Below are 14,718 nucleotides of genomic sequence, written 5' to 3' on the forward strand. Positions count from 1 at the left end.
GTTATTGGCTTCCTGATAGCACTGCGAAGAATTAAATGGCCACATTGTGTGTCAGTCAGGGCTCAAGTTACAAGGACTGCTCTTGAGGAATCAGGAAGTAAAACACCAGTCCAAAGCAAAAGCGAAACTTGCTTAGCTCTCAGGCGTTGCTGTGACTGTTAACCATTTGCACCTACAGCTTCCTCGCTGCTATTACTTACAGTAATGGAATAATCCTGGAAATTTAGCGGCAGAGTAAAATAAACTGAATTTAATGTCAAAATAAATCACACAAGGAATAGGCTGCATTATTCATAATCCTATTTCATTCAGACTCTCCAATCTTTAATGTAACTGAAGAGCTAGGGTTGCCAACCCTTCAGGATTGTCCTGGAGTTTCAAGGAATTAAAGATAAATCTTTAATGAAAGATTGTCATGTGATGAAACCTCCAGGAATATGTCAACCAAAATTGGCAACCCTCCCCTGAAGCTGCTGCAATAGTCCAGAGGACTACAGTTTGCAGCAATGACTGCTGCATTTTGGACCATTGCTGCACAATACTGAAAACCATAGTCCTATTACTTTTTATACAAGGGCGTGCAGAGGAATAAAAACTTGGTCCCTTTTAGAGGCGCACATTCTGTGCCCCCTGTGGCTGGAGGAGCTCGTTCTCCGACCTGTGGCAGGGCTGGAGGAGTTCACTCTCCATGCCCCAGCGGAGTTCTGTGCTCCCACTGAATATCGGGAGGTCTGCTTGCCACCCCTCTTGTGCATGCTGCTGTTTATAAGGGATTACTACAAGAAGTCTTACTTTATTGAAAAAGATTATAAGCACTTGTAATATTAAACTAAGGAAACAATTCCATTTGTGAAGAACAGCGTGTCCTTTGTAGAGGACCAAAATTTTCTCATTCTACACTCACCCATTGAACTCAACCGCACTATTCACATACGGCTATAGATCAGGCCCCAAAACATAAAATACTTGTAAGTGTTCAAGTGTCTGACCTGGCAGTCTTTATACAGGCAAAACACCAGTTGACTTTATTTGGTGCAGTATTGGATGGACCCAGGTGGATGCAAGTGGTCTGGATAATGTCATTAGAGCAGCCCACAAAATACTGAGTAATTTGCAGCAGGAAGGGTAAAGTCCTCGGTTGCCTTTATTTAATCATTTTATTTTTCATCCTTTACATCACAAAAGCAGCTGCTACTTTAGAAACCTCTCTTCACTGTTTCTTTTATTCCCAACAAGAACATAAACAAACCTATTGCTGTTTTCATCTAGCTGGTCACTTCAGTTGGGAAGAAATGCCATCAAGCCTTAAGGTATCACTAAATATCTGGATCCAAAATTCCATTGCAAGAAGCTGCTGAGCCTGTCCCCAACTCAGTGGAAACGTCTGAACAAGGTCACATGATTTCCATGCCAAGTTAGACCTTCATTGTACAGGATGCCCTTGGTTTCGGCAGCAGAAGGGAAACTGCAACAGTTTCAGGTACGTTAAAGCTTGGAGGGTCTGAATGAAATAGGATTATAAATAATGTGGCCTATTCCTTGTGCTATTTATTTTGACATTAAATTCAGTTTATTTTGCTCTGTCTCTGAATTTCCAGGATTAGAATGTTGGCTGTGTCTTGATTTAGGAGTTCCTTCTCTCACCTGCCCCCCTTTGGTGGGGTAGTTTTGTAATCTGGATTTTGGATGGAGGGTGGATGCAACACCTGGAAGACTGGTTCAGATCTGGATCCAAACACTTCCCAAATTCAATGATGATTGCATTTGGAATCTGGATTTGGGACACATTGTTTCTGGCTAGCACAGTTCTCTGTGCCAGTCTGCTTCCATCTGTTAATCTCTGCTCACCCTATTCTTTTTCAGGTCTTCTAGGACTGTGATTTATATTAAGACCAAATCAGGGGATGGTGCAATCAGGCATTACTCCATTGATGGCTTTGGAACTGCACCTGCTGATAAAAGGTCTGAATTTGGCCCCATAAATTCTTAATGGCATAACTCAGATTATCCCAGTTACAAGATAGGTATTCATTTTTCAACACCTATTTTCTTGTTAAACCCTTTGAATAAATTGTTCCCCTTGATTAATTTTGTGCCAAATCCCAGATTCACATAAACACAATCATTGCTGCTCCCTCTTCTCATGCACAAGACAGTTGTGCTCTGCTGCATGCAAACCAGTTTTAAATCTGACATCTCAGACTTCCTAGAAACATGTGCCTTGATCATCATTCCAAATGAAATGTCGTCAGGAATTTATTATGTAGAAATCATGCATGGATAATTGCTATATAGAAATTGCTAATTTAGCCAGGGATCAAGACGTGAGAATGAGGCCAGCTGGCTATCTGCTGCAACATTTCGATGCCGCCTCCCCTACAATCCCTGAGTCAGAGGCATGCACTGCTGTGAATGAGGAGCCTACAGGCAGCTCAGCTGCACCATCAACATATGCAGACAGTTATTGACCCAGTGTCCATGTTTTTGCTCACTCCCCCACCATTATACTGAGGTGAGCTCTGGATTGTGACAGGGTGCTAAGGGCTGGTGGAGAAAAAAGGTAGCCAGGACTGAGATCTGATGTGATTCAGGATGAATGAGCATGGCAGAGAGAGTCTGAGGGCCAGTTATGAGGATGAGCGCTTAGAGAGGGAAGATTAAAAAGCAGGACCCTTATTCTAACTCCTGTATTACATTCTCCTAGACAGAGGTAGTTCTTTTTGGTCGCAATTGAGGCACTGTAGCAGGGCAGGATGTAGCCTCTTGCTTTGCTGTTGCTCCAAGTGGTCAGGTTTACTTTGCAGTACAGCTGTGCATGGAAGTGGGTGTTTGCATGCACACAACATACCGACAGTCACCTCGTCCAATCTTGCATTTGTTGAGGGGTGTTCCCTGAAATATATTTTCTACTGTCACAGCTCTTTAAACCTCTCCAAGGATGGTGTAGCTGGAGATTTTTGTTTCAAACTATTTGAATCTGCTAGGAAGAATAGTCAGGTAAAAGGAGGTGCAGAAAAGCCTCAGAAGGGGTTTAAAATGATAACAAAAATAACAGTAATCAACTGGATAGATAAAGAGGGGTATCAGTGGTTGGACATTCTGCGGTATTTAAAATATTGATAAGTTTTAGGAAAAGGATCTTTAGGATAAAAATTAGTAAAGTGAATCTGGCACTGGCAATTAGAAAATGGCTCTCTGTTCTTCTTAACTCCCGCCTCACTCCTAGCCCCTCCCCTATCCATTGTTGAGGTTCCGACTCCTAAGGTAACACCCCCATTCCCTGCCCCACCCTTTTAATTAGGATGAAAGACAAATCTAATTATCATATTAGACATTGATTGGCTTAAGAGCCTTTTGACATCGGAACCTAATTAACATGGCAGGTACGGCCTGATTAGCATACTGGGTAGCCTTCAAGCTGATTGGCTAAGCTTGGGTGACCTTTGGATGAACTCCCTCCTAACAGTCACTCCTTCTCTATGCCCTCCCAATCCAACATTCTGGCTCCTAACATTCCCCCTCTCCTCCCCATTCTGAGGTTCCAACAAGCTATATATAGCCAACTCTCAGCAGGCCAGCTTTGCAGAGAGCTGAGCTCACCTGAGGAGGAGAAGAGCTGGCCATCGAAAGAAGGAGAGCTGAAATCACTTGGAAGAAAAGAGCTGGAAAGAACCACGACATCCCGAAAACATCTGAACAGCGGTGAGCATCACTGCAGCAAAGGTGCGCCTTGGGCTTACAGGCAACCGGGCTAACTGAGTCCCCGCTCTGTGTCTGAGCCTGAGGTAACTCTCCGGAGAGCTGCGTAAGGTGCCTCTGGGCTTACAGGCAACCGGGCTAACTGAGTCCCCGCTCTGTGTCTGAGCCTGAGGTAACTCTCTTAGCATTCTTTGGACAGAGCAGAAGGACCTTCCCTGACGAACAGAGGGATGTTTTAAAGGTCGTGTAAGTAAAAGGCAACCTGAGTCTGCATGTCAATAAAGTTGGATGCTTGTGGTCTGTGTGAGATTCTCCCTCTCTACCCATCCAGCAAACGCCCGATCCACACTTGCTGGATGATAGATGTTTAGTGATAGAATGTTAAGTATATTCTTTTTAAATTGATAGTGTTAAGTATTGTAGAGTTAAGTTATAGTCTTTCTTGTACCACATTTGTTCTATAATCACTTCTAAATAAATTTGGTATCTGTTTTCAAAGTATCACAGTTTATGTATTCTGTCTTGATCGGAGGGCTGTATCCATGTCCTTTCAAGGGAGGATTGTCTCCCTGCAAATTTCAATAGAGTAAACTACTGTACCAATAGTTTTTAGGGGTAATCCTGTACTCTAAAGTTCTCTCAGTAATAATAAATTGGCTTCCCTAAATTCCTCTTCGTAACAATGGGATTTCTACTCCTTCTTTTGGGAGATTGTTCCAAAGGCTTAGAAATCTGGCCTCTAGAAACATTTCTGAGACCGCCACCTCAAAACACAAAATGGTGCTTGGTTGATACCCGCTCTCACTCCCAGCATGGCATGGCTTTGTGCTGGTGACTTCGATGTGCAAGATGCAATAGTCCAGTTACAATTCCTGAAACCAAACAGACTCCCATCCGATGCAACCCTTTTAAACAAAAGCACATGAAAGAGTTTGTTGCCCTGTCCATGCTTTGTTCTTTCCTTGGTTTCTTTTACAGTTTGTGACACAGCTTTAATCCCTCACCAAAATAAAATGTCCTGTTGGGAGTAAAGCTGTGCCACAACAGTCTCGATTTTACAGAGATTTTATGTTGCTTCAGTTTTGTTGATGGCAGAAAGAGCCTCCCCACCTTGAATTTATTGGATTCATTCAGCACAAAAGAGCAGAGGGAGCCCACCAGAAATACATCAGTAAACAAGTGCTTGTCACTGCTGGAGTGATTACTGTAATATTTATGTTCCAAAGACTACAACTAAGCAAAAACATGGTCATTAGTCCCAAGAGAGAAAGAATGATGATTCTGAGGAAACTGAGACCCAAATTCAGCTGTGGCATAAGCAAGCACAATCCCCATAGACTCCAAGGGGGTGTTGAGCCCACCTACACCAGAGCTGAACTGAACCTGGAGATGAGAACGGTAAGATGCACAAAGGTACTTAAGGATTTGAAGTCAAGTTGCCTACATCCCTGGTGAGCACCCTGACCACTGGGCTATTGGCTACTCCAGGGACATGTACATTCTTGCCCTGGGATGTCTTGTGTACAGGGATTGGTCCTGTAGGCAGGCTCTGAGAACACCTGCAGGACCTACAGGCCTGGATGGGAAATGAAGTGGGAGAAACCCTCATTTGAGACTCCCACCTGGCCGTGGGCATGAGTGAGGGCTCCAAGCTGCTCGGGTGACGTCCGGACTTAGTGGCTTTGTGCATGCCTGGCAGACAGGTGCCTACAGGGTTAGGCAACAACTGAGTGGTGATATTGAGAATGTCAGAAGCAGTCAGGTGCCTAAATCCCTTTGTGAATCTGGCCCTGCAGGCCTGATTCCTCACTATATTAGGCCAGTCTCTGCCAGAGGGATGCTATTAAAATCAATGGCTTCATAGATTTATGCAGGAGTAAAACTAGCATAAAGCAGGGGGGAATCAGGCCCTAAAAATGAGCTGGGAGCAAATTGTCTAATCACGCCACACACCTTTCAGCATCCTTGAAATATCCTCCTTAGCATTGGCCATGCTGAACATTGAAGCCAATGTGCCTTTTCATCATTCCTGTGAGTTGTCTCTCTACAGTGAAGTGAGAATGCTTACACAGAACCAGACCTGTCTGAAATTGGGGCTGTGATGAAGAGTTTGACTTTGCTGTATGAGAGATGCCTGTTGCTGTATATATTGAAAAACTAGCTAATGTTCAGCTGTGTGAGGAAGTGAGCTGTGTATATAACAGCAAAATCAAGTTGTAAATGTCTAAACTTTGATATGTTCTCTATGAGGGTAAGACAGGTGGCTTAGAGGACAGGACAGTGGGCTGCAGTTTGGGAGACTTTGGTTCAGTTTCTGACCCAGCAACAGACTTCCTGTCTGGCCAGTGACAAGTGACTAAATTTAACCTATGCCTTAGTTCTCTATCTGTGAAATGGGCTAATATCTCCCTACCTCACAGGGGTATTGTGAGAATAAAATCCATTAATGGTGGCGAGGTGCTGATGTCACTATGGTGATGAAGACCATATGCAAGGAAAGTTTGGTGGCTGTGGTATATTGTAACACTGAAAAGTGTATAGTCCCTAGTTGGGTCACCAAAACAATCTGAATTAAGTAAATGTCTATTTCCTGCTTTTTCTAAAGGATATAGACAGGGCGCCCAGGATTTGGAAGGGAAGCACCAGCTGCTACTAGTGTCCTACAGATACAATTACTAATTCGGAGGCCAGGAAGTACTCATGCATTTTCTTCCATTATAAACTAATCAGAATGCTGTTATCTGACTGGAAACTCTCTACCAGAATAAACTTTACCTCTGCAATAACTTAAGGGATCCTCCCTCCCCCTTTAGATCTTTTTTATATTCTTCTTTCCCCCCACCTTGTTTGTTCCCATTCTGGCATCTTACCTCTTGACAGCTGGGATGGCTGATGAATCCCTGCACAGAGTGGATTGCTACAAATTGTATAATGAAGAAATCTACCTCTGTGTAAAGTGTCTAGCACACAGCTGGCACTGTACAATGAATAGCAAAAAAAATCAACAGTTGTGAGGTGACTGGCTTGACATCTTTATTTTGAAGGTATAGCTGGAGTAGCAAGAGGTTCTTGTAAATTATTTTATTGCTGGCCTTCTGGAAAAGTACTGGAGAATTTATCAAAGGATTGTGTCCTGACTATGGGTTTTTTTGAACCATACTCTAGATTCTAAATCAGGGAGATAATTCTATTAAATTCTATGGAATGTTTTTTATTTTTTTAACTATAGCAAGTTTACATAATTTTCTGTTACAGTCTAGGACTTTTCTATAAGGGTAGAAAGGGACTAAGATGTTTATGCCTGTGCTTATTCTTCACTAGGCTCTATTTCTTCATTCATCATCTCTAAGAACAAGAACATGGTTAACACATAACATTGTTATTAATAAAGTTGACCTGATAAATGTGTGTAAGGAGAAATGTATTGGGAATTGCCATGAAAGCAGTTACTAGAGCATGTACATCACTGATGCCTCAACCTGTCTGCAGGTGAGAAGAAAGACACCTTTTAAGTAGTTTGACAGTAAGCAACTTGATTTATGGACAAATGAAAACATTCTAGCTATGAGCATGCAGAGCTACTTTGCTACCTCATGTAGAGAGATCATCAAAATGTATCCTACATAAACAATTTGTTTTACTCCTCATTTTGGTTAACTAATGAACAACGTGTGGAAACTTTTTACTTTTGTGTCTCATTTTGAACCTGTGACAGCACAAGGATATATTTTGCATAGAAGAAGCCTGAAATGTACCAAATATTCTACATCTCATTGGGAAGGCACATGAACAGATGCTTAACAACAAATGTGGTGAAATATATTGTGTTTGCCTATTTCAGTTATTCAAATGGATGAAAATCAAAGATCTAGGAAAAAGTATAAAATTCAAGGTGAATATACATTAGTTTTGTGCAGACACTACAAATGTCACCATATTAGTTTGTGCATAGTCTCTATGGAAAATAGTTGTAGCTGTGAAAATCTGTTTGAGAAAATTTTTGAATATAAACTTGACATAGAATAATAGAAGAGAGTTCAAACACATTTCAGTGCTGTAACTGGTGAGTTTAGGTACTTAAATCTGAAGTTATCAGTAGTTCATTACTGTGGAAGGTGCACTGGGATAATGCTTTTTCAGATGAAGGTAACATTTGTTGAAATTAAACGTGACTGGAAATAAGGACCTCTTTGTGCTGCTGTTGATGCTCAATTTATGTCATGATTTCAACATAATTTCTGAGGGAGTCGGTTCGTACACGAGTTGGGGAAGAGAATTCCATTGCTATTCGTGGATCAGGCATCACGATGCTTCTGCTCATCTGTGTTAAAGAACAGGCCTCTCCTATGCACAGCTGGTAACATCTGGACTGGTGGATCCTATACGAATATGAGGATGTTGTGTTTTTGATGAGATGTGCATGTTACAAGATCCACACGTTCATTTCTCCTAGTAGCAGCAATCCTGGCTCTGACCAGATAGGTGTTTTGGGACTGATCTAGCTCTCAAGGAAGTCAATGAAAGGGCTCCACTTTACTTCAGTGGGAGTTAGATCTGGCTGCTAAGGAGGCCATTTATTTAAGTGGCTGGGCAAAGATTGCCTTAGATGAGAGGCACTCATTATTTATAGGGGTTAGATGAAAAAGTATATACATGAGTCTGGTACTGGCTAATATTCAGGCATAAATTAAGGGCTAGACTGTTCATTTCCAAGGGCTAGCACGTATCTGCATTGTCCCAGGAGCAAACCAGGGAGGAGCTGGGACTCTCTCTTTGCTCGGAGGGTGGGGTGTGAGGTAATCTGCAAGTTTAGCCAGTTCATTGGGGGTAGGGAAATAGAATCAAAGCTCCGTCCACTCCCCTCCCAACTGTGAAGGAGGAGGAGTAGTGAATCCATTGAAGCTGCCCTCTCCTGTGCTTTGACCCAAGGTGTGAGTAGCCCAAGAATGGGGGAAGGTGTGTGGAAGGATTAGCTGAATTAACCTAGCCAATTGACAGACAACTAAAGAAGACAACGAGCAATGCCAAATCAGTAAGACGCAATAAAAAGCACAGGAGTTCTATGATTTACTAGTATGTTCTTTACTAAAAGTTCTGTCTGCAAAGGTCAGTATACTAAAAATACCTCAAATAAAGGACATGAATACAGACATGTGCCAATGTTAACAGCAAGAAACATTGTGTTCAAACTGTTTTTCCTGACATTAATAATGCGATAAACAAAGGGTCATGTCCTGCGCTCAGCCTGCTCATAGGGCACCTTTTGAAGTTAAGAGTGTCTGAGGCAAAACCTGATAGCACGATATAGTTTTCTTAGGGTCTAACCCAACTCCCATTAAACTTCAGAGAAAAGAGTCCTGTTTTCAGTAAGTAGTGGTTAGACAGGACCTTTAAATAGTCCTGTGTTCTCTAAGAAATTAGATTTCTCTGTCATGTCATTAAAAAGAACTACAGTCAACTCTTTTTACTTTGGTGGTGGTAGTAAAATTTACTGGAGAGATGCTACAGTTGCATACACACTTCTGTTAATGGTATTCTCTGTCCTGAATAATATCTGAGTCACTTCCATTCAGACTTGTCCAACTGTTATCGCAACAATGTTTAGCTTTCTCACATGTGTAAAAAAAAAAAAAAAAAATTACAAACAAGTTTTTAAAAAGTCACTCCTGGAATTCATTTCAATGAAATACTAATTGCAAAGTTACTTAGTACAATTAATAACATACTTTTACTTCTAATTCTAATTTGGAGGAAATTTAAAAAAAAATTAAATACTATTTACTAAAAAAGCACTTTTGTATTCGTCACTGTTTAGAAATCAAGTATTTCTTTATAGTAAGTGTATCATAAGATAACATACCTGTGTATTCAGTGCTAAATTACTTATAGAAGTACTACATTATTATTATTTATTTTACTTAAAACATATAAACGACAAATCATTGTTAAAGCCCAAACCAGTAGAATTATGTGCCTAACTTCTATTATGAACATGAGTATGGAAGTTGATGTTCTAATTGGCTTCTGTGTCCCTCTCTGAGAAAGAAGCTGGACATATTTTTGATGGATTGGGCCCTTTGAGTGACATCTACATAGTATGATAAACAGATGAGTTTATTTTATAAAACAATACACCACAAGGGGGAGCAGACAGCTATTTGTAAACAATCCTGCTATCTGTAATCCAGACTACAGTACTAAGAATATTTGTTTTAACTCTAGTGGCTGAAGAGAGAGTTTGATTAGATAGCTAGTTTCAGAACTGGTAGATCTCCATCACTAGACAAAATACAAACCTGACAATTGCCACTGCCTTCATTAAAATGAGATTTTTGAAAAAAATCTTAGCCCTTTCACCACAGCTGGAATATTAATGGAGGGGAACGAAATAAATTAAAGGGATACTGTCAGGTTAAAAAGTATTTCCTTAGATGTATGTTCCTAACAACAGATTAGAGGCCTTGTCCTGAGAGGCACAAAATGCTCTCAGCTCCAGCAGACACTCCCCAGCACCACAATTTTATAGTTACAGAGGAAAGAATTTTTTAACTCTCATTTACTTTCTAATATTTTTGAGTCAGATTCTGTCACCCTTACTTGACTAGTACCTTGTTTTGCAAGTAGTCTCACTGATTTCAGTAGGCCTACTCTGAAGTAAGGTCCTACTAACGTCATAGATTCATAGAGTATAAAACCAGAAAAGACTATTGTGATCACCCAGGCTGACCTCTTTAGCACAGGCCATGGAACTTTCCCAAAACAATTCCTGGAGGATATCTTTTAGAAAAACATCCCAATCTTGATTTAAAAATCATTAGTGATGGATTAATATGAAACTAAAGGAGGGTAATGAAATTAATGCAGATCTACATGGATCTATGGAAAATAAATCTTGTCAAACTAATTTGAGATATTTTTTGATGAGATTACAAATTTGGTTGATAAAGGTAATAGTGTTGATGTAATGGACTTCTGTAGGGCATTTGAATTGGTATGGCAGGACATTTTGTTTAAAAAATTAGACTTGACATAAAATTAACATGGCACACATTAAATGGATTCAAACTGGTTAACTGATAGGTCTCAAAATGTAAGGGTAAAAGGGGAATCATGGTCATTGAGCAGATGTGTTTTCTGGGGCCCATCCAGGATCCTTTCTTGGACCTACGCTATTGAACATTTACATCAACGACCTGGAAGAAATCATAAAATTACCACGGATAGTTTTCAGGTGATACAAAAATTGGGGGTGGTGGTAAAGAAGGAAGAGGATAGGTTACTGATTCAGTGCAAGCTGGATTGATTGGTCAATGGGGCACAAGCAAACAATATGCATTTTACTAGAACTAAATGTAAATGTGTACATCTAGGGACAAAGAACGCAGGCCATGCTTAGAGGATGAAGGAATCTATTGTGGAAAGCAATGACTCTGAAAAAGATTTGGGGGTCCTGGTAGATAATTAGCTGACCATGAGCTCCCAATGTCATGCTGTGGTCAAATGAGCTAATGTGATTCTGGGATGTATACCAAGGGGAATCAAGAGTAGGAGTAGAGAGGTGATTTCACCTCTATTTTTGAGACTGGTGCGACTGTTGCTGGAATACTGCGTCCAATGCTGGTACCCAAAATTCAAGAAGGATGTAGATAAATTGGAGAGGGTTCAAAGAGGTGTCAGGAGAATGATTAAAAGATTAGAAAACATGCCCCACTGTCACAGATCCAAGGGGGTACGTCTTCACTGCAATTAAAAACCCAGGGCTGGCCTGTGCCAGCTGACTCAAGCTCAGGCTAGAGGGCTGTTTAATTGTGGTGTAGGTGTTCGGGCTCAGGCTGGAGCCTGGGATCTAGAACCCTGCAAGTTGGAAAGATCCCAGAGCTCGAGCTGCAGCCTGAGCCAGCTCATCTGCACTGCAGTTAAACAGCCCTTTAACTTGAGCCCTGCGAACCCAAGTCAGCTGGCATAGGCCATTGTCTAATTGCAGCATAGACTTACCCAAAGAGCTCAATCTAAATTGATTAACAAAGAGAAAGTTAAGGGGTGATTTGATTACAGTCAAAATATCTACATGGACAACTGATGTTTAATAATGGCCTCTTTAATCTAGCAGAGAAAGGTCTAATAGCTGGAAGCTGAGTTTGAGAAATTTAGACTGGACATAAGGTGTAAATTTTTGATAGTGAGGATGATTAAACATTGGAACAATTTATCAAGGGTTGTGGTGGATTCTCCATCACTGCAATTTTTAAATCAAGACTGGATGTACTTCTAAAAATATGCTCCTGGAATTAGTTTGGGTAAGTTCTATGGCCTTTTTTGTACAGGAGATCAGACTAGAGGATCACAAAGATCCTCGAATCTAGTAAGACACCTTTAGGAGGGTCCAGAAGAAAATCCTACTATCTTTTCACTTCATCCACGTATGCTTCAGTCAACACTATAATTTATAGAGCAAAAATAATCATGTAATCACACTTCCAAAGTATTAACTGTAATTGTTTCAGTCTTTGGAAGGTTGTGTGATAATTGTAATTGAAAGCTGGCATCATGAACACCAAGTCTAAGTGGGAATCTTTATAATTTGGATGGCACTTTCAGTAATTTAAAGCAATGAAATGTATTTGCTGTATTCATTTCCATACATACTTGTCCTTCAGAGGGGATATTAAACTGAGGTCCTTTCTGCCCATGTGAAAACTGAAGAACTTTTGCCATGAAAATATTTTCAAGAGATTAAACAAAATGGGCCAGATTCATTGGCTTCAAAGGAGCTACACTGATTTACACCAGTTGAGGAGCTGGATCTCAGCAGGTATCTCCACAGAAAGGATGTATGCTCACCACACCATGTAAAGTCCAATCTTTATATTTACAGCGCTTCCCTCTGCTATTGGTAAAATGAATCAATTTATCTCAGATGTCTGAGTGATAGAGATCCAAGAACAGATGCAATTTTATAGACAGCTAAATTGCAATGAAAGGGATCATGAACGATTAAAGGGGCTTTTTCACAATGAACACAGTAAGATTCACTATGTCATTGTGCATGCCAAGTGATGGCATCTATTATTTACTTCACACTGTGGCAATTACTGCAGGGAGAGATCATGATCCCTTGTATGTACTGTACGCTCATAATTGAGAAAGACAAAGCTAATACCTGGAAATGCAGTTTTGTACCATGAGAACCAGGACTAAAATACCCTCTTGTATTCTAAAATACCTTTCCAGCCATCGCTATGCCAAGCCACCATGCTGAGATATAATTCCCATAGGTAGCAACCCCCAACCCCACCAGGCAGAGCTTCTAGGAAGGCTGTCATAGGCCTTCCTAATCAACTAGAATTTCTGGAAACCCATTGCCGTAGATCTAGCCAATTAGCATTTCTGAGAATCCATTGCTATTTCTAGCACTCCTATTTTTTTTTTAGGGGGGATTGGCACTTTTTGGAATGGCATCAAAACCATGTAAAGGTTAAGAATAGCAAAATACTATCTTTCATCACCTTCCAATAACTGAGTAGCTGGGATAACCACATTTTCCAGCTATTCTTTAGCTTGCCTACTTGAACTATATTTTTTAAAAATGCTTTATAAATTGTAGGTTTTTCTCTTATTTCTAAGACATTTGGTAAAATGTACCAATGACATACACAAACAACAAAAACCTCATCTTCCTCCTTTTGTTCTACACCATGAAAATATCATAAAATTGACAAATAGCCTCAATTGGCTAACATGTATCTACATTAACAGTGGCTGACTTTAATGTGTTTTCAAATGCTTCTAGAAGGTTGGATGCACAGCTTGTTGCTGTTTTATTCTGTGGTTGTTTACACGTGACACAAAGATGAAAATTTACCTAAACTTTCAAAATTCACTGTTTTTAAAAAAAAAAAAATCCAGCCTCATTTAAAGATATAAAATAGATAAAAGTTTTATGCAGTTTATTCTTCCATTTAAACCCCATTTTCTCATCCCGACAGACTCATCCTTAAGAGTGGGTGGGGAGAGCCACTTTCATTTACATGATTTGATTGAGAAGGGTCTGACAGTCAGTTGAAGAATTTTTTAGAACATCCATTGGAACAAGTGGAATGGGGATATTTTGTTCACATACAACCATTTCATATGGGGGGGCAGCCTCCAGCATGAGAGATGTCAAAGATATTGATGAGATGGGTTGCTGCAAGTCATGCAGTCTGACTGGATAATTAGAAGACCTTCCTGTAGTCCCAGAAGCTGCCTCTTCTTCCAAACTAATGTTTATAGACAATTCATTCCTTTGACAAGGGTCCATCAGAGAATAGGGTGGAGGGTCATCTGTAGGAATATAGATTTGTGTCGCTCCAGGCCCAATGCACTCATCGTAGCTGAAAGAAAACAAATTCACTGTTAGGTTTGTGGGCAGACTATATGAGACAGTTGTGTTCAGTGGAAAAGAGACAGGTAAAACAAAGGGGAAGCGATTATTTGATATTCCTTCCCTCAGATTGCATCCTTGACCTGCAACAAGAGCTGAGTGAGAGTCCGGCCCAACATCCACTCCAACAGCATATCTCAACTCAGGTAATAGCAACAGTCATCTGGAGCCCATTAGAAGTCTACTCATGCTCTCCAAAAGCCCCAATATCTCAGCTCTTTGCCTAAGTAAGGGAAAACTGCCAGACTTTGCAGGGTATGTGTTTGAGATACGTCAAACCAGCTATGTAATGGGGGGAGTGAATAGTAAGGCTGAGGACCAGACCCTGCAAACTTCAGGGTGCTCCACTGTTGTAACTGTGTCAGTACTGCACAGGAAGAGGCGAGGCAGCCTCCCAAATAAGCAGGTCTCAAGCTGATTACAACTTTACAGGTCAAAACCGACACCTTAAATTCTACCCAGAAACCAACAGGCAGCCAGTGCCTGTCACAGAGCATTGGCGTCCCATAGGCAGAGACTCAATTTAGCAGGAAGGTTTCCTCAGTTTTCAAAAGATTATTCTGCAGTGCCAGGCAGAGTGGATTGCAGTGATGAGG

At 40.7% G+C, this 14,718-nt stretch overlaps 1 protein-coding gene across 2 annotated transcripts in view; it reads right to left on the reverse strand.

The window, feature by feature from the left end:
• Positions 1-8,766: 8,766 nt before the first annotated feature.
• Positions 8,767-14,718, reverse strand: part of BEAN1 (brain expressed associated with NEDD4 1) — a 106,605-nt gene continuing 100,653 nt past the window's right edge. For both annotated transcript variants that reach the window (XM_067540105.1, XM_067540104.1), the window contains one exon: positions 8,767-14,072. In XM_067540105.1, the coding sequence (XP_067396206.1) occupies positions 13,724-14,072 (349 nt within the window). In that variant the 3' untranslated portion in view covers positions 8,767-13,723. The remainder of the gene's footprint in view (positions 14,073-14,718) is intronic.

The sequence above is a fragment of the Emydura macquarii genome, unplaced genomic scaffold, assembly GCF_026122565.2.
Source record: "Emydura macquarii macquarii isolate MOO-44397 ecotype Brisbane River unplaced genomic scaffold, CSIRO-AGI_Emac_v2 contig_561, whole genome shotgun sequence".
NCBI lineage: Eukaryota > Metazoa > Chordata > Testudines > Chelidae > Emydura > Emydura macquarii.